At 30.4% G+C, this 26,575-nt stretch overlaps 2 protein-coding genes across 2 annotated transcripts; one reads left to right on the top strand and one right to left on the bottom strand.

Annotated features, from left to right (window-relative positions):
* Positions 1–200: 200 nt before the first annotated feature.
* On the bottom strand, positions 201–9,577 carry LOC134685961 (poly(U)-specific endoribonuclease-A-like). The gene is made up of 6 exons (XM_063545691.1): positions 9,432–9,577; positions 7,634–7,734; positions 6,104–6,205; positions 4,940–5,174; positions 3,813–3,957; positions 201–2,587 (listed from the first exon to the last, which is right to left on the bottom strand). The coding sequence occupies exons 1-6, from the start codon at positions 9,443–9,445 to the stop codon at positions 2,333–2,335; spliced, it is 852 nt and encodes a 283-aa protein (XP_063401761.1). The 5' UTR covers positions 9,446–9,577; the 3' UTR covers positions 201–2,332.
* LOC134685945 (ethanolaminephosphotransferase 1-like) lies at positions 9,576–26,575 on the top strand. Its single transcript, XM_063545690.1, has 9 exons — positions 9,576–9,753; positions 13,437–13,505; positions 14,190–14,382; positions 15,772–16,034; positions 16,396–16,507; positions 16,924–16,972; positions 21,541–21,721; positions 23,789–23,971; positions 24,579–26,575. The coding sequence occupies exons 1-9, from the start codon at positions 9,697–9,699 to the stop codon at positions 24,636–24,638; spliced, it is 1,167 nt and encodes a 388-aa protein (XP_063401760.1). The 5' UTR covers positions 9,576–9,696; the 3' UTR covers positions 24,639–26,575.

Here is a 26,575-nt window from a genome sequence, read left to right as displayed (position 1 = left end):
TGCATGTCAAATTCCAGCCCAGAGTGTCCGTCTATTTCAGTACAAAGAATGTTTCATATTCAATTAATATTGACTTATTCCTGTCCTCAATATGCATTTAAATTGTCACTGGACATTAAATAGCTATCCATCTTCTAATTAGTCCAAATCTTGGAAGATCTTTTTTAGAGTAGATACATTTTATATAAAGAGACAAAATATTGGAAGATCTAAATTTATTCTGATAACTAAGTTGTAAATAAATGCCTGTCTCAATATATTGCATTATGTAAACATCATAAACTTATTATATATTAATATAAAGAAAAGGTTTAATATTAATAATTGAGTATAAAGTGTTCTTCTAAAAACATACAAAAAAATTGCATAAAATGGTAAGATATACTGGCAGTTTTTAGCTAACAAATGTAAAAAAAAAAAGCCTTGTTCATTTGGAGACAACATACTTTAACAATAATGTTTGAAGTAAATGTGTATGTGAATTGTAAAAACTTTGGATGTACAAAAAGAAGTGATGTACATAAATTTGTTTGAGGTAGTTTTCTACAACATGGTTTGTGTTGCACAATGCTTTATTTCTACTTTAATTATACATAATACATTTATATTTTTCAATTACATTATAAGACACAGGACAATAATTTCTTATAAATAACTTCAAAGTTCTAAATATCTTTATATAAAACTTCCAGCATGACATATTTATCTTGTGTATGATGAATGTGCAAATGTTGTCTGAGACATCCTTTAAATAACTTTAAATACATTACAACTGTAAGTATGCCAAGGGCAATAACTCTTAAACCCTAAACTGTATTACCCAAATGAAAAATTAAAATAATGGAATTTCCATTTTTTGCCTTCTATATTTTCAATGATAGTTATTTCTTTTAATAAATTCATAAATTTATACATTTTCTTTAAAAACATATTCACCATAAAAGAAATTAAATACATGTATTAAACATTGAGACTGAATTATTTTTTAGGCACAATTTAAAAAACGCAAACCAGCAGAAAGTGATAACAACATTCATTTAGTTGAAAAATATTACTATGTAAATAAAGTACACAAAAAATATACATATGAAGAATATATTGGCTTTAGTAGAAAAATATGTAAATTTATTTGAAATCACACAGTGTAAAGGTAAAAAACAGTCAAAATTGATCAACAATTAAAATTTTTAATATTATCACATTGTGACTGTATATACTATTTGAGCATTTAATGAAAGGCCAAACCTATTTATGAATCTTTTCTATGGAAAACTTTGTCTTTTACTACTTTTAGATGAATTCAAATACTTATCCTTTTATAAAAAAAAAGTCAATTAGAGGTTGGTTGATTTTTGGAGACTTGCACGAGTCATGCATGATGCAACTGATAATTTTTGTCAGAATGTGTGCATTGTATCTAACAAAATTAAAGATCGAAAGAAAAATATCCAAGTAAAATCCAAAATTTCGGCTTTTATCAGCATCCAGGAAGAAGGAAATTGATAAAGCTATTAAAATCTACAAATAATCTTAGCAAATAATCAAATATAGCAACGATATTCTGCCTATTATGCAATTATTGTTAGGTTAAATTTGGTTTTTCATCCATTATTGAAATGTCATGGGAGCTGCGTAGGATGATCTGTTTAATTTAGCACTTAAACATACATAAACTTTCAATTCAACTTAAATAATGGTAACAAAATATCAGATAACTTAAATTCCTAACCAAGACAATTAAGTCAACCTACGAATTAGCACAATAAAGAAAATATATTCTACAAAACAAATGAACACTTTGTAAATTAACAATTATGGTAAACTTAATATAAATTAATAACAAGAAGCCCTAGGAAATCTGTTTTGATCACCTTTCTGGCATGCAAAGTACTGACAATGAACTACAATAAATGGCAGAGGTCATTCAAGATAATTCCAAAGGGGACAATCATAGCAACTAGTGTTGTCAAATTGAACTGTTACTCAGACAATCTTTAAACTGATTAACCAGTTAACTATAATGAACATTGATGTTTAAACTTGTTCAAAGGCAATATTTGCAGTGCTAAAACAAAATAAGTTAACTGTGAAAGGCAAGCTAAATGACTTCAAGGCAAGAAGTAGTACTGTTCTAAAAAATAATTATTCATCAGAAGAATTGTGTGCACTGTGTGTAACTAAATGTTTTGTCTTGAGAAATTTAAAATGACATCCACAGAAGTGTTTTTCAAGTATATTTGGACGGAAATAGAGATGTTAATAAATCTTTAAAGATCTTACTATTGCTAATAAAAGAGATGTTTCTAAAATTTAATATTTAATAAAAACAGTTCTAGTACATTCTTGCTGCAGCAATATATGCTGTGCCTATATAATTCTTAGCAAAAGGTTTGACATCTATCTCTACTTCATATTCCCCTAACTGAACATCAGTTTTACACAATCTATCAAGTAAGAAACAAATGGTGTAGGCTGCTATTTCAAATTCAGGACTAGTTCCCAGAAAACAGCTGCTTATTGGTTTTCCCTTTTCTTCCCTCCAGTCGAACTGTAGAGCGATCAGTCTGAAGTGTTCATCATCCGTTACCTAAATAAAAAGGTTATAATTGAAGGTTTGTAGTTTTTAGTAAAATATCACTGCAAAAAAAGTAACAGAAGGACATCCTTATGAGTATAAAAAATCTGAGACTTTTTCTGACTTTTTATCTTTCTAATGGTTCAAGTCTAATAGTACAAAACAAGAAACATTTTGTTATCAAAACTCACTTTCCAACAAATGTCTAAAAACTTTTAGTAAATTGATCCAAACATACCTAAGCTAGAGTACAATATTAGTAAAATTATGAAGGCTACACGTAGAAAATTGAAAATAGAAGGAGAGCTTTCCTCCACAAATACAATAACCTGTACACATTTTATCAAAACAATCTCTTTCTTTGCATGATGAGTTAAAAAAAACAAGCAGTTGTATGTTAGAATCTCACCACATAGAGGAAAAGAACAAATAAATCGGCAAAGTAGGGTCTTCTCACTCTTCTGTGAGGTATTTAAACTGCTACTTGAAAATAAAGGAATATTGGATAGGAGCAGAAATTTTGCCTTGCAAGCGGTCATAAATAGACCCCAAACGAAATTGTTGTAAGGTTTCTTCAATGTGCACACTTTCTACACAAGGCATTGGATTTAACATCCCAAAATCAAACAACTGGACATGTAAGAGTGCAGCCAAATTGACTCTGCTCTTACTGTGACTTGACTGTTAGTGTTGCTATCTCACTATTGCAACTGATTAAAAAATTTGACCAAATTGCAATTTGTTTTATAAAACTAAACTATTCAACTGGTCAGAAATTTGAACAAACTGCTGTAGAAAATCACAGTCAAGTCGTGAAAGTGTAAGGTGGTAAAATAAAAACAAACTTACAATCCTATTAGACTTTAACTCCACATTACTGTTGATGTGAAAATTTAGTGTATCAGTTTGTATAGATATTTTATAGTCATTTTCATGCTAAAGGTGAAATGTAATTTTGAATTGCTATAAAAATGTCCAAACTATAATATATCTATACAAACTGTCAGACCGATTTTTTCACAACAACATTATAGTGGAGTTAACGTCTCATAGGATTGTAAGTATATTTTATTTTATCACCTTGCACTTTCACATTTTTGCTACAGTTTGATCCAAATTTTGACTAGTTGAACAGTTTGATTTTATAAAAGAAATTGCAATTTGGTCAGAATTTGAATGAGTTGCAATAGTTGGATAGCAACACTAACAATCAAGTCACAAATATATGATAGCTTACAGTTGAATGTCTGAAGTAACCATGATAGTCAATATTTCCAGCTTTCTCTTGGAGGTAAAACTGAATCCAATTATGAAGTCCAATAAATTTATCATCTCTTCCTTCTCCAACAAACACATGTTCAAAACTGCTTGAATCTTGGTCTCTGTTAAATAAAATATTGTTTATATATATCATGTGATCTAGTCTCCAAATAATATAAGAAAAATTGAGGGAGTAGGTGATTGGGTATTGGAAATCCAAAAAATCATTCAGATCAAAAGTGTTAAGACTTCGGGTATTTGGACTAGGTTTTGGATTTAAAAATTCTTGATTACAATTTTTATTTGCCTAGAGCATCAGTGAAGACAAATTTCTCATCCAAATACCTCTATCTGGTGAAATAAAATAGGTACAATCAATGATATTATTGCCTCTGAGTCTTGGTCTCTGTTAAATAAAATATTGTTTATATATATATCATGTGATCCAGTTTCCAAATAATATAAGCAAAATTGAGGAAGTAGGTAATTGGGTATTGGAAATCCAAAAAATCATTCAGATCAAAAGTGTTAAGACTTCGTGTATTTGGACTAGGTTTTGGATTTAAAAATTCTTGATTACAATTTTTTTTGCCTAGAGCATCAGTGAAGACAAATTTCTCATCCAAATACCTCTATCTGATGAACTAAAATAGGTAAAATTAATGATAAATGATATTATTGCCTCTGAGTCTATAACTGTTGAACTGCTAGTACATGAGAGAATAACAAGCCAAATAGCCAGCAACTCAGTAATTGTGTGAAAATAGAAGATTGTTTTATTAAAATTGGCTGTAATATATTTTTTTTATTTTTTTAAAAGCAATGTGTCTCTTTTATACATAACTATGGTACTTTGAATTGTCTCAGTTTGTATTTTTATGTTGGTCCTTTGAGCTTCATCAGCTCTTCAATGTTTTAAGGAGGTTTGGATTTTCAAAAATTTTGACATCATTAGATCAAGCATCTCCCAAGAGACAATACTTGTGGAAACATGTATATAAAGCAGTAAGATTGATACTGTTATTGTTATTATTTCAATGACCTTTACACTGTAATAAATTTTAAGTTATAATTTATTCAATAACATAAAATATGAATGTTTACCTGTCTCCCCTGGTTCTTCGTACCAAACTGAACCAGATTTTATAAAGTTGCCATTTAAACTGGCCCACATGTTCTGGTGATTTTCCTTTAGATATGAGGTATTTATGTGCCTCTTGCATCACATCAGTTTCCATTATGGCATCCACAAAAGCAATATTTTCCTTCTTTTCTTCTGGAGTGACAACCTCTGCCTCACCACACTCAAGTTCATAGTTATCCAGTAAATCTTTAAATGCTGTAAAATAAGGTATAGTTTATTATGTCAAGCCCATCGTTACATATACATTTATGTCAAGCCTATCGTTTCATATACATTTATCATTCAACTTTAAGAGGAGATCGAGGTTGTCAGAGTGACAGCAAACTGGATTTTTCTGCACATGCAAATAATATTTTCAAATCTGGACCCCCAAATAGGACCAAGTAAAAAAAATACATGAATTTTAGTAGAGTTCAGAAATGAAAAGGTAGAATTTAATCTAAGTATCTCTTTTCCCTACATTAAGGTCTACAACCCAACAAAGATAAAATAATATTGAGAAAGACCTTCATTTTGCCACAGGAAACAACATATATAAATTTGAAAAGATTTCGTCAAAGAGTTTTCAAGTTATTGCACAAACAACAGTCTAAGTATCAGTTTTCCTCAGGGGGACTACTTCAATACTTAACTGATGGGGGGTGCCGCTGTGGTTCTGTTACCCCACCCTTTTCATATAATTTAGATTTTAAAGATGTATACCTTTTTATATATTGCTTAGGTAAAAATGTAATTTTTTCCCATATTGTTTGGGTTTTACGTGGTGTGTAATGGTCTGTTATTTGAAAGTATAATACATGTACCAAATTGCCACAAGAGAAAAATTAGTGGATAAAAATAGCCAGGAACACTAAGAAAGATGACATACGAAGAGTTTGTTACCATGTCAGGTCAAAATCGATCACACCCTCTTGCTTACAGATGTACAGATGATACACTGTGAAATCATCTTATTATAATATCAAACCTGTCTTAGTAAATTAGCATTTAATTTGTTTTGTTTAAAGTGCTTTTTTTAGATAATGGTCGGTGTTGGTGAACTCTCTAATATTTTCGGGGATTTCTATTATATCATTTTTGTATGAATTAACATATTAAACCTTCAATATTTCAAATTTACTAACTTTTATATGTTTTCCTTTCAAAAACCTTTTCTTCATCCACCCATTCAAACAGATTATATTTTGCTCTGTCTCTCTCTAATGCCCTACCACTCTTTACATATCCTACAAAAAAAGCAGAATTAGTTATACAATAATACATTGCATGATTTGTTATACATATTGGGTTCAAACTTATATTAAATGTAATATTGTACTAAGACTAAGAAATTATAATCCAGTGCCATTACTACTAGTGAAAAACGTTTACAGTGAAGCAGCAATAAACTTTCACCTACAATGCAGATGCTTATGTGCCTTCCAAATTCATCAACCTTGAAAGTTGTCATCATTGTTGATTTTTGTCTTAAGTGTCCATTTATGATGTTGTTACTTGCAGCTTAAAGTAAACTTGAGTCAATTTATCATAAATTGGATATTTTATTTCAGGTATTATCATGTACTACGTATCTGAGAACAATGATTAGCCAAGTTTATCTGCAATTATTTTTACATTTAGTAATTGCTTAATACTGTGACCATTTGTAAACACGCCAATTTAATAGTGCGTATATTTATGGTTACGGCAAATATTTGCCTCCACCTAGAGCGCTTGGATTCAAAAGAATTGCTGTATTTGTCCTATTTGAATCGAAATAATTTATGGGGGATTGAATATATCTAGATTTTACCACAGGTTGTCCCTTTATGTCGATTTTTTACCCCTCAATATTTCTCAGGATAAAATATTTGTCACAAAGGGCCAACCAGTGGTAAAATCACGATATATTCAAGCCCCCCATGAATTATTTCTTAAATACAACATGTCATGGGAAATTACACGTGTGGAAACATGAAGTTGTGACCTTTACAGTCAATAAATCCTAGGTTTAGATATACTGTGGGTTAATTTATTATCGTTGATATCAATTTTTCATGGTTTTTCTTGAGAGTTTTTGTTGAACTTTTAAATTTGTGGTTCACATGTACCCTCAAAATTAACGAAAACTGAATCCACAGTATGTATTTAAAAAATTTATACTTTTCAAAATTAACTAAAATTAAAATCTATATGTCAAATGAGAGAAAGTTTACAATTAGAACAAAAAGGAGACTTTGAAAATTAATGGTCAGAAACTCAAAAGTGATGGTAACTGGTCATCGTAATATAATTTCCAGCAAAAATCTGCATAACAGTTATATGTAGTATGCAGTTACATGTTTCTTTGTTGTTTAAAGAGAAATTAATGTCAGAGTCTATGGTTCTAAACATAACTTGTTAAACCCAACTTTAGGTAATCCTTTTCATGTTCAAAGATTATTTTCTGAGAGAGTTTGTTGACAATTATTTTATTTAATTAACTCATGAAACAGTATTGTCACTTTTTGTACAACAAGACGCAAAGGTTTGAATTGTTTTACAATATAAATGTAAGAAAACGACAATAATTTCTGGTGATCTGCCAAAAATGTCTTTTGAGTGACACCACCAAATACAGTCATTGATTTTTATAGTGCAACAAAAGATAATCATCCCCTGTTATTCATACATACCCTGCAAATCAACTTGAAAATCACTTCCAGGGTAACATTTATTTGTATCTAGGTCCCATAATTTGGTTAAAATCTCAGATAATTCTGGATCAGGATCAAATCTGCAATATGACATACAACAACACTAGCATAAGACATGTGCATACATTTAAAACACTGCAGCAAATAGTTAATAAAATTGAGAATGGAAATGGGGAATGTGTCAAAGAGACAACAACCCGACCAAATAAAAAAACTACAGCAGAAGGTCACCAACAGGTCTTCAATGTAGCGAGAAAATCCCGCACCAGGAGGCGTCCTTCAGCTGGCCCCTAAACAAATATATACTAGTTCAGTGATAATGAACGCCATATATGTACCAATGTGTTTTACCACAAATGGTTGAAACCTATACCTACTGATAGTTTAATTCCTTATTACTATAATCCTAATTTAACAACTTTCATCTTGAAAATCAAGACAGGACATCCATGCTTCAATTTTTGTATTAATTTTATTTCAAAATTGAACACAAACTGATTTATTAAATATCAAATCAATGTAAACCTAGCTTTGCTATAAATACCTAATGGCTAAACATCAAATGCATGTCATTCATCTCATATATAAATGTATGCTTAATGCAAATAATAATAATACAATAGCTTTATCCCTTGCTTAATGAAGTTTTTGTGGATACACATGTCCTGGACACATGGAAATCGAGCTGGAATTGCAGTTTTTCCTCTTTTCCTCTCTGATCAACCATGCATATGTGTGTATATCATGTACATTTTGTCTTCTTGTTATTATATAAATCATCATAATTTTTCAACATAAGGCCATAATAAATAATAGGTGTGTTTGCCCAAACGCTACCTACCCAGAAAAAAATCTGCCTACTCAAATTCTTTTATTGTCCGGATTAGAAGAAGTTTTTTTTAAGCAAATAGGCATGAAGACTAATAAACATCTGATACTTCAATTTCTTTTTTTGAAAAAAAAAAAAGAAAATGCCTACCTACCTACCCATGGCACTGTCCTAACCTTTGGGTAGGGTTTGGGCAACCAAATTATTTTTAAGTATGGCCTAATTTAAAAACATTTTATATCTCTATGCCCCACCTAAAATAGTAGAGGGGCATGAAGTTTTCTGGTTTGTGCGTCTGTTCTTTCATTCCTTTCAGGCTTTGCTCATTCCTCTGTCTCGCTTTAGGTTAAAGTTTTTGTTCAAGGTAGTTTTTGATGAACTTGAAGTCCAATCAACTTGAAACTAATTACATATGTTCCCTATGATTATGATGATAGATATTTCTAATTAAAATGGCAAATTAGATTTTTAGCCCCAACTTCACAGTCCACTGAACATAGAAAATGATAATGAGAGTGGGGCATCGCGGTTTACTACATGTTATTGTATGAACACATTCTTGTTTAAATGTTTTTAAAATAACAATATATTAAAATGACACATGCAAATTTATATTACCAGCATAAAGAACAGAATTTGAATCCTTAATATATTGTTAAACAATAAAGTTAATGCCATAATAATTATTATGGTAAAGTCATTAACATTTCAATTAAACAAATACGCCAATTTTAATGTATTAAGCATCTGTTATTCATATCACTTATTTTGCCATGGTTGAAAAAGTTTGTTTTAATAATAATTTCACAGCACCCACACAGGAATGTTGTATTCATAATTCAGACACACCCAACCATGTCATTGTCAATATAATTTGCAGTTTGGTATTCATTTTGCAAATTAAAATTGATTTCAAGGGTGCATAGAAAATAAAATTTGTTTACTTACCCTCTATTTGCCATAGTTAAACAGTATTTTATGTATAATAGTTGTATTTTTTCCACGTCCACAGCTTATTCGACTTTGACAGCACTTTGACAGGTTTATTTATTTTGCCCTTAGGCGACAAGGAATAGTCAAAAGGCATTCCGAACTGTATAATGCAGACGAAAAACTACCGATGTAACACAAATTTTGATTGGATAAGATATTTAGAGCAACCAATTAAAATTAATTTTATGAATAAAAATCACATCCATCCTAGGACACCACCATGGCAAAGTTTACATATTTGTCAGACGAAGTTTTAAATGGTTTTGACAATTATAAGGTAATCATAAAAACATCTGACAATTGTTCATGTTTTAAAGAAAAATCAAAGTAAGCTTTGTTTGCTTTTTTGCCTCTTAAACAGGAAAATAATGGTAAAACGCAACAAAACATGCACTGTCCACTCATGTCATGTATTTATAGGTGTAAAGTATTTACTATAATTATGTGTATAATTTTAACAGTATCAGACATGTTACAGACTTATCAGATGGGTGTCAAAGGTGAGGAGCAAAGGTACCAACTATAAATATGAATTCAATCTCATTGCACTTAATCAGTACTCTACTTGGTCAGTGACTGATCTATAAATTTTCATAAGTGTGGGCCTACTAACTCAGAAGAGTGGCCTGCTCAAGCCATGCAGCCCCTTTAATTAGTCTGTGGTAATGTCAAGTTTTCATGAAGCATATTCGTGGCTTGCTGAAAAATTGTAAAGATCAATAAGAGAAAAACAGAAATCGAGGAAAATGCCACCAAATACGCATGATTCTACACAGACTTGACAGCCCTGCTTGATATGTATTCCCTCTTAAGTGTGCTTGACAACTGATGTCATTTGAAGATAGATACATGTATCAGAAGATGTGGCATGAGTGTAAATGAGAAAACTCTCCATCCAAGTCATAATTTGTAAAAGTACATTTAAACCATTCAACACAGAGTTTTGGCTCACACCAAAAACAGTAAGCTATAATTTATAAAGGGTCTAAAAAAATGACTAGTGTGAAACTATTCAAACAGGAATACCAACAATCTAATCTATATAAAATCAGAGACATATAATACAAGAGATTGGCAACTAGGCGAAATCCCGTGATTTCACACGGCCAGATTTAAACCTCGCGAGATTTCATTGGGTAATAGAGTCTTTATCAAAGTATTAAAAGTACTCGAAGAAAAGGTGAAGTTGAATCGTAATTTAACTGTTTCAGTGTTAAATTTAATATAATTAATTGAATAATTCGAGTTCATACGTTATTATTTATTTCAATGTCATTTTAATTTTGATTTGTATTAATGAAAAAGAGACATTATTTCATATTGTATTAAAAATACGATTTAGAAATAATTCATGGGGGCTTGAATATATCGTGATTTTACGACGGGTTGGCCCTTTATGACAAATATTTTACCCTGAGCGATAGCGAGGGGTAAAATATCGGCATTAAGGGACAACCCGTGGTAAAATCTAGATATATTCAAGCCCCCATGAATTATTTCGATTCTTATAGGTCTAATACGGCAATTCTTTTGGATCGAAGCGCTCTAGGTGTAGGCAAATATGTTCCATTCCCATAAATGAACGCACTATCAAATTGGCGTAAAAGAACGGAGCAAACTGAATTAGTGACATGCTTAAACTATTTAAAATAACATATATAGATAGTTTTTGATTAATTTAAATGATAATTGACTTATATGTCTTAAATGTTTCAAAAGATGTGGCTTATAACACATTTTAGCACCGTTTGTTTACGTTTCCATGTTGTGATGATTTTCGGATTTAAAAGCGTGTATTTTCCCGTAAAATGCTCATATTCTAACGTCATCATTTTATGACGTCGCGAAACTCATTCATAAAAAAACATATGACGTGGGAGTACGATCGGAACAGCCCATGCAATATATTCAAATTTTACCACGGGTGTGTACTCAAAGCGTTTGAAGGACGTCATGTTAGAATATTAAATAATTAACTTAATAAATTGTATGTCTTGTATCAGGGTTTATTTTATTTGATAGTTTCATAATGGGTTTCTATTAAATATACACCTGTCTCGTAGACATAGTGTCACAGTGTGACATGTATATTCAGCTTGAATTATCAGATGGTCAGGTAAATCACAACCTGTTAAAATGAGTTTTATTTGACACCTGGTACACTCAAAGTAGTTACACCACATGTCCACTCTTTCGAAAAATGCTATTTACAAAATATAAAATTAATTAATGTGAAGAAAAAAAAACTTAAATTATTTGATAAATTTATCGTTCGTCATGATCGACTTTGTCTTATATTCATAATTTGTTTGGATCATTAAAAATTGATTACTTTCTGGGTTCATCATTAATTTGGCTTGTATTGGTTTTTTTTATGATTGTCAGTAAATTGTTTTCTAAAGTGTGTTTTTCGAAATTTATATAATGATTTTGTATTGAGTTGTTTATTTGATTGTCGGTAAATTTATGGTTTCTCCTTTTCACGGATTGTGTATTTAGATAGGACTTGCATTTAATAGAAAATGGCAATAGAAGTCTCACTTTTGACCTCGAATATATTTAGGGATTAATCCATATTGAAATCGTCAGGAACTGCTAAATATACAATAAAAACTCACAGCAGCAGCAGGTATTGCTGCCATTTCATGTAGAATAATCATAATCCCAAGCATTTCCGGTAGCCAAGTGATTTTATTGGCCGTTATATAGACTCTACTAGAGTTGCCAATCTCTTGTATTATATGTCTCTGATAAAATTAAGAAACACATATGAACCACATCAACAAACCACAACCACTGAACATCAGATTCCTGACTAAGGACAGGTGCAAACAAATGCACATTTTAGATGTCATACATCTACATGAATTAGCCGATCTGTTTTCATCAGTTTCCAAACTACACCAGGTTTACTTTTGACATAAGACCATAAAAAATACAACATGTACAAGGTTTTGGTATGATTGCAATTCAGAAAACTATCTACCAAAATTCAAATGAATTGGATCTTAGTAATTATAAGGTTAATATATGGCCTTCATCAATAAGATAACCTCAATTTAGTTGGCCATAACCATGATAACATTGAATGATTGATATTACACAGAAACAATTGTCTTTTAATCAAAAATTATTAAATGACTGCTTTAAGTCAAAGGAAATTATTGCCTTCATATTCCATGTATTCATGTACATGTACATGTAATATTACCGAGTCAAGAGCTATGCCTAGAAGTCATAGTATACATCTAGATGTTTGGACTTAACAATAACACTTCACCTGTTCAAAGGAATAGACCACTTTCAAGTTCTTCCTTCACTGGAAAAAAATCTTCAATTATGCACGCCTTAATGACTTCATTTAGCAGATAGAGGGCCGGGGATCACCTGTATCTCTGCACTATTAAAGTTCATCAAGCGCTTAGTGATCATCATTGTGCAGGATAAGCTAGAAATATTTTTTGTTCTGTAGGTACTTAATCACAATTCCATAATGACAGTAATGCCGGTTGTCAACTATGAGAATCCAATTTGCGGAATAATTCATTTAGTATAGCATCATAGTTTTCCAACAATTCGCTCAACATTGGAATGGAAGTGACAATGCCCCTAAATGTATGAATGATGTTCACTAAAACCAAAGTTTTTGAAGGAAATGCATCGAACTCAAACTATTTTCTTGACATGTAATAATAGTGCAACTAAAAATTTCTAAATTTCACTACATATTCTGTCCGGTAAAAATCTCCAAATTTTCCTGGTTAGAAAAATCCTGACCATCTGAAATGTTTCTTTAATATATCTTTGATCATATTTTACCAGGTAAACTTTGAAAGTGTCAGACAACAAGCCTTAAAACCAAATTGGTTTGGACATCTAGTGTATCGGTGTATTGTTATAACAACTATTTATTTACAAGTCAAACTTTTATCAATACCTTGTAATGTTTTTATTTTACAGTACAGTTCAATAGATACTAGTCCCATCAGTAAATATGTTACACATCCTTTCTGGAACTGGGTAGTTGAGGTAAGTCAAGTTGATATTTTGAATTTCTTAGAACAGGCAAATCCAGAAAAGCACTTAAGACGCATGAAATTTATAATGTGTTTTTTTTGGGTTTTTTTTATCAGAAAAATCTAGACACCACTGAGTATTCGAAGATATACAAAGTTCAGAAGTAAAAGATGTTATTGAAATAATTCAAAATACATGAAAATAAAATTAAAATAAGGACATTGAATTGTCCTTCAAAGGTCTTGAAAACATTGAAAAGAAAAAGTTTCTGTTTTGACAGAAATATGGCCTATTGGCTTGGAAAATTCATGAAAATTGTGAAGTTGTCTAATATATTGAGATAGTTATCAATTTGCTCTCATCCTAAATGTTGGAGCATCATTGAAGCCAAACTGCAATAAATGTAGGTAAACAATAATTTAAATCAAATTAGTTTCATAGTTATCAAAGGTACCAGGATTATAATTTAGTACGCCAGACGCGCATTTAATCTACATAAGACTCATCAGCGATGCTCATATCAAAATATTTATAAACCAAAACAAGTACAAAGTTGAAGAGCATTGAGGATCCAAAATTCCAAAAAGTGGTGCCAAATACGGCTAAGGTAATCTATGCCTGTGATAAGAAAATCCTTAGTTTTTCGTAAAATTCCAAAAGACCAAAATATGAAAATTATGATTTTTTTCTTTTCAGTTTTACCCAAGATGGATAGCACCAAATTTGCTGACATTGACAGGTTTCCTACAGCTTGTGGCTAATTTTTTCTTATTAACATATTATGACTGTAATTTTTACGCTGCTAGTAGAGACCATCCTGAGAGTCCTCCTGTTCCAAACTGGGTGTGGTTAGTGTGTGGATTGAATATGTTTATTTCACATACATTAGGTAATACTTTTAGCTTAAGGTAATTGTCTGTTAGTTGATCTTGTTCATATATCATCTTTTTATTTGTCTATGTAATAGTTAAGTTGTTGACACCTGATTAATCCTAAGAAAGAATTACAGTATTACCTGTAATTATGAATGCTGAATTTGTATATCTTCCCCCAAACATTGACAGTCATGACAGTTAGTCCATACAAATATTGTAAATAGAGTAAGGAATATCAAACAAATTGTATATCATAGTTATAAAAAGTATTGTTGCCTGGATAGTTTTTACACGCCCGTCAGAATTTTGACGGGACGTATTATGGTATACACATGTCCGGTGTCTGTCCGTCTGTCGTAAACATGTCGCACCATAACTTGACAAAAACTTATCCAAATATCATGAAACATAATATAGTTGTTTCTTATGATGGTCAAATGATCTGTATACTTTTTGGTGAAAATTAGATTTAAACTTTTTGATTTACGGCACTTTGTAACTAAAACAGGGGTGTGTTTTTTTTCACATGGTGCACTGTATCTCAAAAAGATTCTTGATTATGGCTTTAAACTTTAAACACTTCTTAGTTATATTAATCTTAATATCTGTATACTTTTTGGTGATGATTCAAAATTTCATTTTTGAGTTATTGAGTATTTTGTAAAAAAGGGGGAGTTTTTTTTTACATGTCACGCCATATCTCAAAATCGATTTATGATTATTGCTACAAACTTTACACATGTCTTTGTTATATTAATCTTAAGATCTGTATACTTTTTGAAGATGATTCAAAATTTCATTTTTGAGTGATTGAGTATTTTGTAAAAAAAGGGGGAGGTTTTTTTTTTACATGTTGTGCCGTATCTATATAAAAATTTATGATTATTGCTTAAAACTTTACACACTTCTTTGTTATATTGATCTAAAAATCTGTATACTTTTTAGTGATGATTCAAAATTTTATTTTTGAGTTATTGAGTATTTTGTTAAACAGGGGAGTTTTTTTTACATGTCGCGCCGTATCTCTGTCGCGCCGTATCTCAAAAATAATTTATGATTATTGCTTAAAACTTTACACACTTCTTTGTTATATTAATCTAAAGATCTGTATACTCTTTGATTTTGATTCAAAATTTCATATTAGTGATATTTAGTTTTTTGTAAAAAAAAAAACAGGGTGGGGGGTTTCCCGCCGTGTCTCAAAAAATATATGTGGTAATTGCTTGAAACTTTCTCAGAAACTATTTATGATTATTGCATATAACTTCCTAATAAGAAGTCGGGCGTATAATGCGCTCATGGCGCAGCTGTTTATTAGCACATCAAAATCTAGAAAGCATTATTCTTTCCCCCAAAAAAGATTATAAATAGTCAATTGAAAAAAATAACATATTTGTTGACAGATGGGACAGATGGAAAGCAAGCCAGAAGAACTAAAACAAGTAGCCCACTGGGTGAACTTTTTGACCATGGTTTAGATAGCTGGGTAACATTATTTATGCCAGTGGCGATGTACTCTGTGTATGGTCGAGGAGAGGGTGGTGTAGATGTATTTAGAGTGTTCCTAATAGCTATTGGAGTACAGTTTTGTTTCATGGTATCACATTGGGAGAAATACATTACTGGTGTTTTGTTTCTGCCTTGGGGTTATGATTTAAGTCAACTTGTAAGTATATTCACTAAAGATCTATATTATTTCAAGAATCTTGATAAGGTTGATAACATTGAACCAGTTGGAGAAGAATAATGAGTTGGAAACCCATGTATTTTTGTATTTATATATGTAATATATAATGTCTAAAAATAGCAACAATCAACAATCAATCTATTTTGGCATGGATCAGCTCGAGAAATATATATATATATAGCAGCTGATATATAGTCAAACTTGGTATCCCAAGGTATCAGTTTATATTGCAATCAATCGTTTTGTTTTAATTTTCAATTGATTTTAAAAATGGAAGTGGTGTCAGTTTCTTTACCTTAATATATTATTGATAAAAGAATTATTGATGTTTATTTTTCAGGGTTTGACATTTATATATCTGTTAACTTTCTTGGGTGGACATGATATGTGGAAATTTAAAGTACCAATAGTTGATATGCAAATGACAAATGTATTTGAAATTGTATGTTATGGTATGTACTGATTAGTTCTTCATTTATGGTATATGGTTCTAACAAGTTATAACAGGTAGTCTTTTGTAAATACAATATTTTCTGAAGATCATGTCATTTTAATTCTGTTTTTTTAAGGATATGAAGTATTTTATGATATTAAGAATTATATCTTTGGCAAAAAGGGAATTGTAATTTTACTCTATTGTTTTGTTGAGACTTTTTATGCAGATTAAGAGTCTGTTAATATTTATTGATTTTAAAATTGAAATTTTGTCATAAAAATACAAGCTTTGAGTTAGAAATTTTATTTTAGATATAAATTATAAACTTTGTGTATATTTTGTGTTTTGCTGTATATTTCAATAAGGCAGCAACTCAACAACAAAACAATACATTTGAAAATGTTATTTATTTTGTTATATTGTTTATTTCAGTTGGATTTTTGGGATTAACCATGCCGTTTACCTTCTGGAATATTTATGAGTAAGTGTCATTATAAATTTGTAAAAAGAAATGAATTGTCAAAAAAAGAAATGAAATATAGTGTATCATGTATGTGATATTTTATCAATGAATTTAAATTCTAAATTTTAACAATATGGCCTTTTTCTTTACAAATGTATTTCCATTACTAAAAAAAATGTCTAAGCTCTTTATCGTTTGGAGTTCCTTGATAAATTAATGTATTTGTGTAACTTTAGCCTTTTATTGCTATCAAAATATGTTTCTATTTCATACTTATAATTTAATAGTATTGCAGTTTTTAGTGAATGCAGAAATCAGTATACTTGAATAACTTGCAAAAATGAAAGGTTTTACAGTACGCCCAGAGAGTTTGTAATCGTGAACTTTTATCACCGATTTCCGAGTGTAGCGGTGTGACACCGCGAATCACGGATTCTACTCCCAATTTCCTCCAAAGATTCTCTCCCAACACCGCGTGGCTGTTAATTGGTTTATTGCCCATCGGATGAACTGAAAATTAATGACGCGTGACAACATAATCGGATTAGCCAGATTTATTACCTTTGTACATTTAATCGATCTTGATTGCACCTGTGTGCTTTAAAATACGTTATTTAAATGTCCATTCATTGTCAGATAAAAGTGTGACATTTTTATTTAAAATAAGATAATTATTCTTGTATGTATATGCCCATGTCATTGTCATATAAAATAAAACGTAAAAACGTATAAAAATACGAATAAAACACTTATTTAGTATTTTCATTATAGTCCGATCAGTTCATAATTTTTGTTTTTTCAACAAAGTTTCAACAAAGATGATTTTACCACAATTAGAACCTTTTATGACCTACTCAGTGAGCAATATCCGGTTCATTAATAGTTCAATATTATATAATTAATACAGGGTTTCCGCTGGCGGTCGCCATTTTCGCAAATTGCGAAAAAATAATAATTTTGGCGATTAAAATTCGTCATTGGCGAAAGAATTTGGCGAAAAAAATATATCGAACTATTTATTTGCAGCCATCTTGTTTATTTACTTTTTTTCAGGTTTCTCTGACTTTACCGATCAGACAAAACTCGGAAATCACCTTGAACTCGTTAAGATTTTGACAGAAAATCAATAATCAGCTGATTGCATTTATAGCTATCGACATCAAAGGACTAATTAATAAATGTGTTGATTGTATAATATGACAAAATGATATGATTAAATGGCTTCTGTCACATGTTACAAAAGGGATTTATTAACCACTTTGCGACGCACGTGTTTGAAGCAAAAATTACGCTTCCTCTCCTTCTTTTAATGATAGTCTAGTCCAAATAATTATGACGTCTGGGACGGCTATTTTTTTTTCTGGCAAGAAGGCGTCCCAGAAAAAAAATAAAATAGCCTTGCCAGACGTCATAATTATTTGGACTAATGATAGTCCAGAAAAGAAAACTAAATATTACGAAAAATGTGCAAAAGCAAGAAAGGTCTCCGATTTAAAACTTATCATTTAACTTTAACCCTTTCCTCCATTGATTTTTTTTTTTTGCATACTTGATTCGCATAGGATTTTTTTAATGAAACGCTAAAGATATGCTTTAAAGTATAAAGGCATTGTGAAAAACAACTATTTCATCAAATAAATTTAAGTCGGATATTCCTATGATATTCCTTTTCATATTGAATACAAATTTTATCAAGTTTACTGCAGACACTTTGTAGTCAAAGCGTTTCAACTGAGGTAATACACAGGCGTCAAAAGGCGTCATTATGGAGTAAAGGGGGTGGCGTCAAAAGGCGTCATTATGGAGGAAAGGGTTAATATAGATAATTGATTTGAGTGAGTACTTCATTTAAAAGTCGTTTCAGTGACACACGTGTTTCAAGCATATAGTTTTACCTATTTACGATGGTCTAGAAAAGAAAACTGTCGTAATGAAGAAATCTATTAATCTATTCTACATGTCCAAAAGGTTGGCATGAGATTAACCCTTCAATGTAATGACTACAACTTCTACGAGGGATCAATTTCAAGTGATATTTTTTTTTTGGGGGGGGGGGGGTAAAACCACTTCTTATTTAGGGGGGCTGGAAAAAAAGGAAAATTTAAAAAGAAATATATACTTTTGTTACTTGGCGATAAAAATAATAAAGTGGCGAAAAAATATTATTTTGGCGAAAGAGGTGGCGAAAAAAATAATTGACCCAGGGGAAACCCTGATTAATATCAACTGGCTTAAAACAAAATGATGTTTTTACGGTAATTTGTCCAATCTAAATCAAACCCTAGAGTTAATTTATCGGACCAACAAGTGAACTCTGTTACTTTCCATTTATTTTGAAATGTAAAATATTATGTTTCACTACCTCGGTAGATTACCGACTTGAAATATTTGAATTTAAAAAAGAAACTGTAAAGTGACAAATAGTTTTGTATGCAATGTGGCAGCCCTATTAGTATATTCATGAATACTGAGATAATTCCCCGCCCAGACACAACACAATAATCACAACCTTATTTAATTATATGAAGAAATAAAATCATGTGTTTTTTTATCTGTTATGATCTGTTATTGATCTTTTATTATTTAAAATAAAATTGGATTGGCGCAATCCGTATTTTACTGCTCGTTAAAAGTCCTCGGCGAAATATAAAAAGAAGTATTTCAACAATTTATACTATAGAATATTAAATTGAAATTATACCGTACAAGAAAGAAATATGTAAAAAAAAATGTGGATCGGATTTTTACGATCGACACATTTACACAGAGGATATCTACCAACGCCCATCAGGAACTGAACGACATGCATCCTGTTTTCATCTACCATTAATGTATAGTGTTGACTATGGAAGTATAAATAATGTCCAGGTTTATGTTGTCTGTTGACTGAGAAACGTATAAATAAAAGGCTGATGTTCGTTTATTCAGAAAAGGAATAAAATTTAGAATCTGGTTAATCAATTGTAAAAGGACCTTCTAGAGCCTCAATCTTAACGCACACAAATGTCAATCATTACAAAGCAAGTTTAAACCTTCAATGAATTTTCCCGAGGTTATCCAGAAAGGTCACCTGAGTTTACTGTTACATGATACTATTTCCCGCCAAATAAAAATCTCGTGGACAAAATTGATGTCACTATTTTTGCATTCAATATTGTGAGCGAAGTCAAGTTCAAGTTCAACCACGCACTGTTGATCACTGAGATGCGTGTCGTCTTCCCACGGCAATTAATTGTTTTAAAAATATTTAAAGATCACTGTTCTAAATACAACACAAAAGTTTACATTCATTGTGCGTAAATGAATATTATGCAACGACGAGTTGATGCAGCTATAGAAGTATTCTTGTTGTAGCCGAAATGTATTATATATATCCTAAAATAATGCTAATCGTGAAGAGAAAATGCCGTAGACTTATTAAGCATAACGAATGGTGAATAGTATTTTCTTTTTTACTTGCATATACAAGTTTTAAGACACGTAATTTTCTTTAAACTCACTGCTCACATTTTATACCTTCAGCGTTTGTTTCCGTTTATTTTCACGCAAGTATGTCTCTTTTAGTAAGTTATATCAATTACCGATAAATAAAAAACGAGGTCATAATCAAGTATAGATTTTTTTTATAAAACTTTAATGCAATTGAAAGCATTAACAACGTTTTGGATTTTAAAACTTTTATTTTGGTGTAATCGTAAAATGGAAATGGCGTAGAATTATTAGCATAACATATAGTGAATAATATTTTCTTTTTTACTTGTAGTATAAAAAACTTTGAGGCGTGTAATTTTTCTTTAAACTGCCCTCATTTATTCAGCGTTAGTCTCCGTTTATTGTTGCACAATTATATCTCTTTTAGTAAATTAAATATTTATTTACTGATAAAAAAACGGAAGTCAAAATCAAATATAGTTGTTTAAAAACTTGATTAAAATGTACAGTGTAATTGAAAGAATTAACAACAACGTTTTGCTTTTTATTTTAATCTTTCATTTGTTTCAAGCAATCAGATATAACCTGATAATCAATAGACAGGAAATACAATTGTTTAATTACATTAGAAATCTCACATACCTTGACTGTCGCGTGCCGGCATAGATCAGACGGATTAGGGCAATTAATTACCTGGTGTCACACCGCGTCACACCAGACTGGGAGAGATGTCGCTAATACAATAAACAAAAGGTAGCGGATTTACGCGGAAGTCGGAGGGAATACTCCCAAATTTCTCCGAGAATTTTGGGAGGGATGTCGGAGTTTCCTGGTGTTACACCAGGAAAAATATCGGAGTATGGAGTTTGGGATTACAAACTCCTTGGGCGTACTGTAAACAGTTAGTTATTAAAGTACATTTATAACATATATCATATATTTTTTTGTAAAGTTAAAATATATTAAATGTTAATATTTTTTTATTATGAAATTCATTTGGTCTTAAATTGTACTTTCTTATTCAGAAGTTTGCACCTTATACTGTCATGTCTGAACAAATCATATTGGTTCTTGAGGTGTAATGATATTATTTTGTATGAGAACAACCTGATAGAATTGGTGAATTTTGAGATTTGTAACATTTTATCTTTCAGGTCATATAAAAATAAAACTGGGAAAATGCTAGGTTTGTGGGAAGCCATGAGACCTGTTATAGCAACTATTAGTTTATTTACCTTGATGATAATTTGGGCCAAGTTTTCCAGTTGTGACATTATAGAATTATATCCTAGACTGTTCTATTTAACAACAGGGACAGTATTTTCAAATATAACGGTAAGTTCTTTTTGTCGAGCCTTCGACTTTAGTCGAAAAAGCAAGACTAAGCAATCCTACATTCAGTCGTCAGCAGCGGCGGCGGCGTCCACAAATATTCACTATGTGGTTAAAGTTTTTGAAAGGAGTAGGTCCGATAAGAACTCATTTTGGCCTCAAATTTCAGTTTCATCTGACGAATGATTTTGACCACTTTTTAAACACTTAAGTGTCTATTTCACTTGATTCAATTAGTTAATGTGAAAGATTTTAACTGATTTAGTCATTAAAAACGATCCGATTCCAGCTCAAATATGAAAAATCTACCAAATATGCTGAAAAATGTCACTTTACAGATGGTTTTTGTCAAAAAATGAAAGTGGCCGCATCCGTGTTCATCCACAACTTTTATATATGTTATGTTTTATCATAAAATACAACTTACATTTCAATATTAAGGATGAACACGAATGCGGCCACTTTCGTTTTACACGGAACCGTCTAAAATTTAACCTAAATGCTAGAATTTTGAAGATTTCAGTAATTTAGCATGACTTAATGGCGCTACAACCCGATATATGTGCATTGTATTGTCAAAAACAGCCCATATTTATGTGGCAGAAGCATTCAACTGTCCAATAAATAACTTAAAGTTCACATTTTAACAATTTTGTAAAACTGTTATATTTTGGGGCCAAAAAGGGGTCTTACCGGACCTACTCCTTTTAAAACTTTCTTAAACTACACTGTATTTCTACCAAACTTTGACATAAGCTTGTTTATGATCATAAGATAGTATCCAGAAGAAATTTTGTAATAAAATAAATCTATTTTTTCCGTATTTTACTTTTAAATGGACTTAGTTTTTCTGCGGGGAAACATTACATTCACTCTGTGGTTAAAGTTGTTAAAATTTTAATAACTTTCTTAAACTATCCTGGGTTCGTACCAAACTTGGACAGAAGCTTATTTATGATCATAAGATAGTATCCAGAAGTAAATTTTGTAAAAAGATAACTCCATTTTTTCTGTATTTTACTTTTAATGGACTTAGATTTGCTTCCAGTTAATAGTACATATAGTCTGCAGTTAAAGTTTTCAAAACATTTATTTGATTCATTAACTTTCCTAGATTTTTACCAAACTTGGACAGAAGCTTCTTACAATCATAAGATAGTATCAAGAGGAATATTTTTATTGATTTTTTTTCCTCCTTTTTGTTGAGCCTGCAATTTACAGCAAAAGTAGGCGAGACACTGGGTTCTGCGGAACCCTTACAAATTGTTTTTTTTATAAATGAGTAATATTGTGTTTTGTGTTCTTTTCTTCAATTTACAAAATTTAGCACAGTTGTTATAAATGACCCCCCCCCCCCTTTCCACCCTCATAAATCATCAAAAATTGACCTAACATGTATCATTATAATTTTGTCTTATGAATGATAAGTTGTTTAGAATCATATCTTGGTTATCATGAAAGAAGAAATCAAATGCATCTAAAACTTGAGAAAGTTTCAAATATTCATGAATTATGAGAGGAACTTTTAACACAGTGCTACCACTGCTTAGTTCACATGCTCCCTGTGATATGATCTTTAATTTTAATGCCAAATTAGATTTTTAACTTGAATTTCAAGGTCCACTGAACATAGAAAATTACAGTGTGAATGGGGCATCCATGTCTATGGACACATTATTGTTCTGTCTTTTCACATAACTATGTGTTTCCTGAAACCTTTATAAGACAATAAAATAATCATGATAATATAATATGCTACACTCCTTAGAGAAAAAAAAGAATACCTTTTTCAATGATAAAATCACATTTCAGTAAAGTTTTATTTTTTCTTTAATAGAAATGTTTATTCAAGATCATCTTACTATCAGTAAATAATATAAGGTAGATGTATAGATCATAAATAGCAATGAACAGTAATTTACTTCAAGGAAAGCATTCTTAACAAAACATACAGACTTACGTGTCAGCCCTCTATATGATATTCTATTTATATATAAGAACCAGAATTTGAAATAAACTGCATGTTAGAAAATGTCAGTTTTAAAGAATATTATATTTTTATTTTGATAGTGTCGTTTAATAATTGCTCAGATGAGTAATACCCGTTGTGAAGTATTCCACTGGATGTTAGTACCTTTATGTTGCATAGTGGCAGTGGTTATATTGATAGCTCCTGGAAATATAGAAATATACATCTTATGGTGTTATGCTTTAATAGTCATCGGTGCACATGTCCATTTTGGTGTTGGTGTTGTAAGTATTTTTTTAATCATATGAAACAAGTTTAGGTCATTTTAACGTTCACGAAATTTTTGAACCAATACATTCAGATACTCTTTACTGCAAGTCCTTTGTGTACCATTAAACAAATCCACAACACATTATTGACAAAAAAAAATCTTTTAAAAAAAATATCTCATTTTGTAAGTTTTTATTTTCTCATCAAAGAATTATTTCCACTTTCATAATACAAATAACAGAATTTAGAACTTTTAATTTTAATTTTTATTTTGATTGTTTAATTGTTTCGTATTTTGTCATTTTGGTGCCTTTTAAAGGTAACTACATATTTTTGCTCATTGTTGAAGGCTTTATGTACAGTAACCTATAATTGTTTTCAACTACATCATTTTGGACTCAAGTAGATATTTGTCTCATTGGCAAAAAACTCCTTCAGTTAGGTAGATTAAATACAAAGATTTACAGTAACCATATATTTTGAATCCAACCTTACAAACATATTTAAAATGGAAAATAAATGAAAATTACAAAAAAAATACAATTAAAAATCATACATCCGTAATGTGTCTCATGTTAAACTGAACTTTTTTATAATAATTGGGTGTTTTTTTTGTTGAAGGTGAGAGAAATGTGTGAACACTTCAAGATAAATGCTTTAACTATCAAGCATGCTGATTGACTAGAAGCTGACTCAGAAGACGTCTGAAATCCTATTGTCGTATTACTGTGTTGTGATCTCTTGTAACATTGCCTCAGTATAGTATCATAAACTCATTGGGTAGGAAAACCTACAAGCATTAATGGTATACTTAAGCCAGAAGTTTGTCTCAATGTTTTTTAACATTTCATATATTTCTTTAAAAAAAAATTCACAATTTATTCATTAACAGTGCATTTTTTTGTATATATATTATCAACTGTTATTATGACATGATAGTTCTTCATGAAAAAAAGACAGAAAACAAAATGAATGAATGTGGAAAATCAATTAAAAAGTAAATCCTAGCAAAGCTTTTGTCTGATGTTATGAGTCTGTGTAGTTCATAATTTGTGTTCGTGAAAAAGACTAGTAATAGTGATTTATTCTGTATAAAATATTAACTGTTGTACATGCATGAAAGGTTTGTTAAGCATTTTTGCAAATAATGATTATTTTGTCAGTGTGCCAATTATTGAATGTTGTAATTTATGAATTTTATGTTCTGTACTTAAATAAACAACGAGACAGATATGTTTTCTTCAGTCTTTGGTTGCACATATACTCAAACAAGTACAATTAGACAGATGTAAATGGTATGGGCATGGCCATGTATAGTTGTTTTATTGGATATTTATATTTTTATTTAGGGTTAACGATTAATAGTGATGTAAATTGTGTAAATACGTATTTCTTTTATTTTGTATCTATCAAACCAAAGAATAAATTTTTGAATATATATTTTATTGTCCATCCAATAATTTTTTAAGTGTTTATTGTTTTACGTTATTTGTAACAGATCCGCAATGTTAACCAACTAAATCTAGTCACTGTATTAGTCTTGGTGACAAAGCATATATATAATAAACATAATGTTTAATGCATGTGAACAAAGTTCTATATTTATTTGAGTTAGTCCCCATAAAAATCCCAGCTACAATGATGTATCATATACAAAAATTGTCATGTAATGTCAAAAAATTGAACTCCATGAGTTTTGTCGCTTTATTGCTAAGCTTATGTTGTTTATCAATGAAATAATGACTTCTGGTAAACTTATTGTATACTTTGAATGTTTAAATATGTATTTTTTTTAAAGTAAGAAATAATATTGAACCCTTTTGAGAATCCATATAAAAGCTAATTATGTTCTTGAAGTATCTTCAATTAACGATGTTCGCCAATATGCCAGAAATTATTACTGCATTTGAGGAAACCAACTAAAACTTCATAGGAAGCAAATATATAATTGATGAGTTCTATAGTTTTCAAAATTATCATGTGTCATTTTTATATGCCTGTCATTCATACTTCACACAGAAAGTCAAATTTGCTTAGGTTGAATTTAGTCAGATGTTAACAAAGTTGCAAGGATAATCAAAGTAAACTAAGCAACTATATGAGTTAATTGTTTTGGAGTGATTTGAATAGTTTAAGACAAAGCTCTTTTCATTTTGGAGATTTTCTGAAAAATTGTGTTTGAGCAATGCAGGGGTGCAATATGACTTCTTGTTAAAATAAGCCAAATTTATCAATGTCAGTTTTTCAGTTTTTATAAAAATTAAAAAAAAAGATTTTATAAAATTTTCAAGGTTTCCCATAAAAATGATGGTTCAAATTATATTTATTCATACATATTCTTACAAGTATATGAATAAAAGCATACAATCATGCAAAGCATACAAGTAAATGTTGTGCATCATATTTACATGTATCTAATATTGTTTTAATACTCATCACATAAGTGAGGTAATTCCTTATGTAAGGGTCAAATAGAAAGAACAAAGTTCAAACAGAAACATCTATGGCAAAGATATAAACTGTTCAATTGTATGTGTCTTGTTTTAAATGATACTATGATTGTACTGAATTAACAGCATGTTCAACACCTGTGATGTAAAAATAAAAGGATTATTACA

Source organism: Mytilus trossulus, chromosome 1 (assembly GCF_036588685.1).
Source record: "Mytilus trossulus isolate FHL-02 chromosome 1, PNRI_Mtr1.1.1.hap1, whole genome shotgun sequence".
Taxonomy (NCBI): domain Eukaryota; kingdom Metazoa; phylum Mollusca; class Bivalvia; order Mytilida; family Mytilidae; genus Mytilus; species Mytilus trossulus.
Note: the sequence above shows the minus strand (reverse complement) of the source record. Positions and strands in the feature narration are given on the sequence as shown.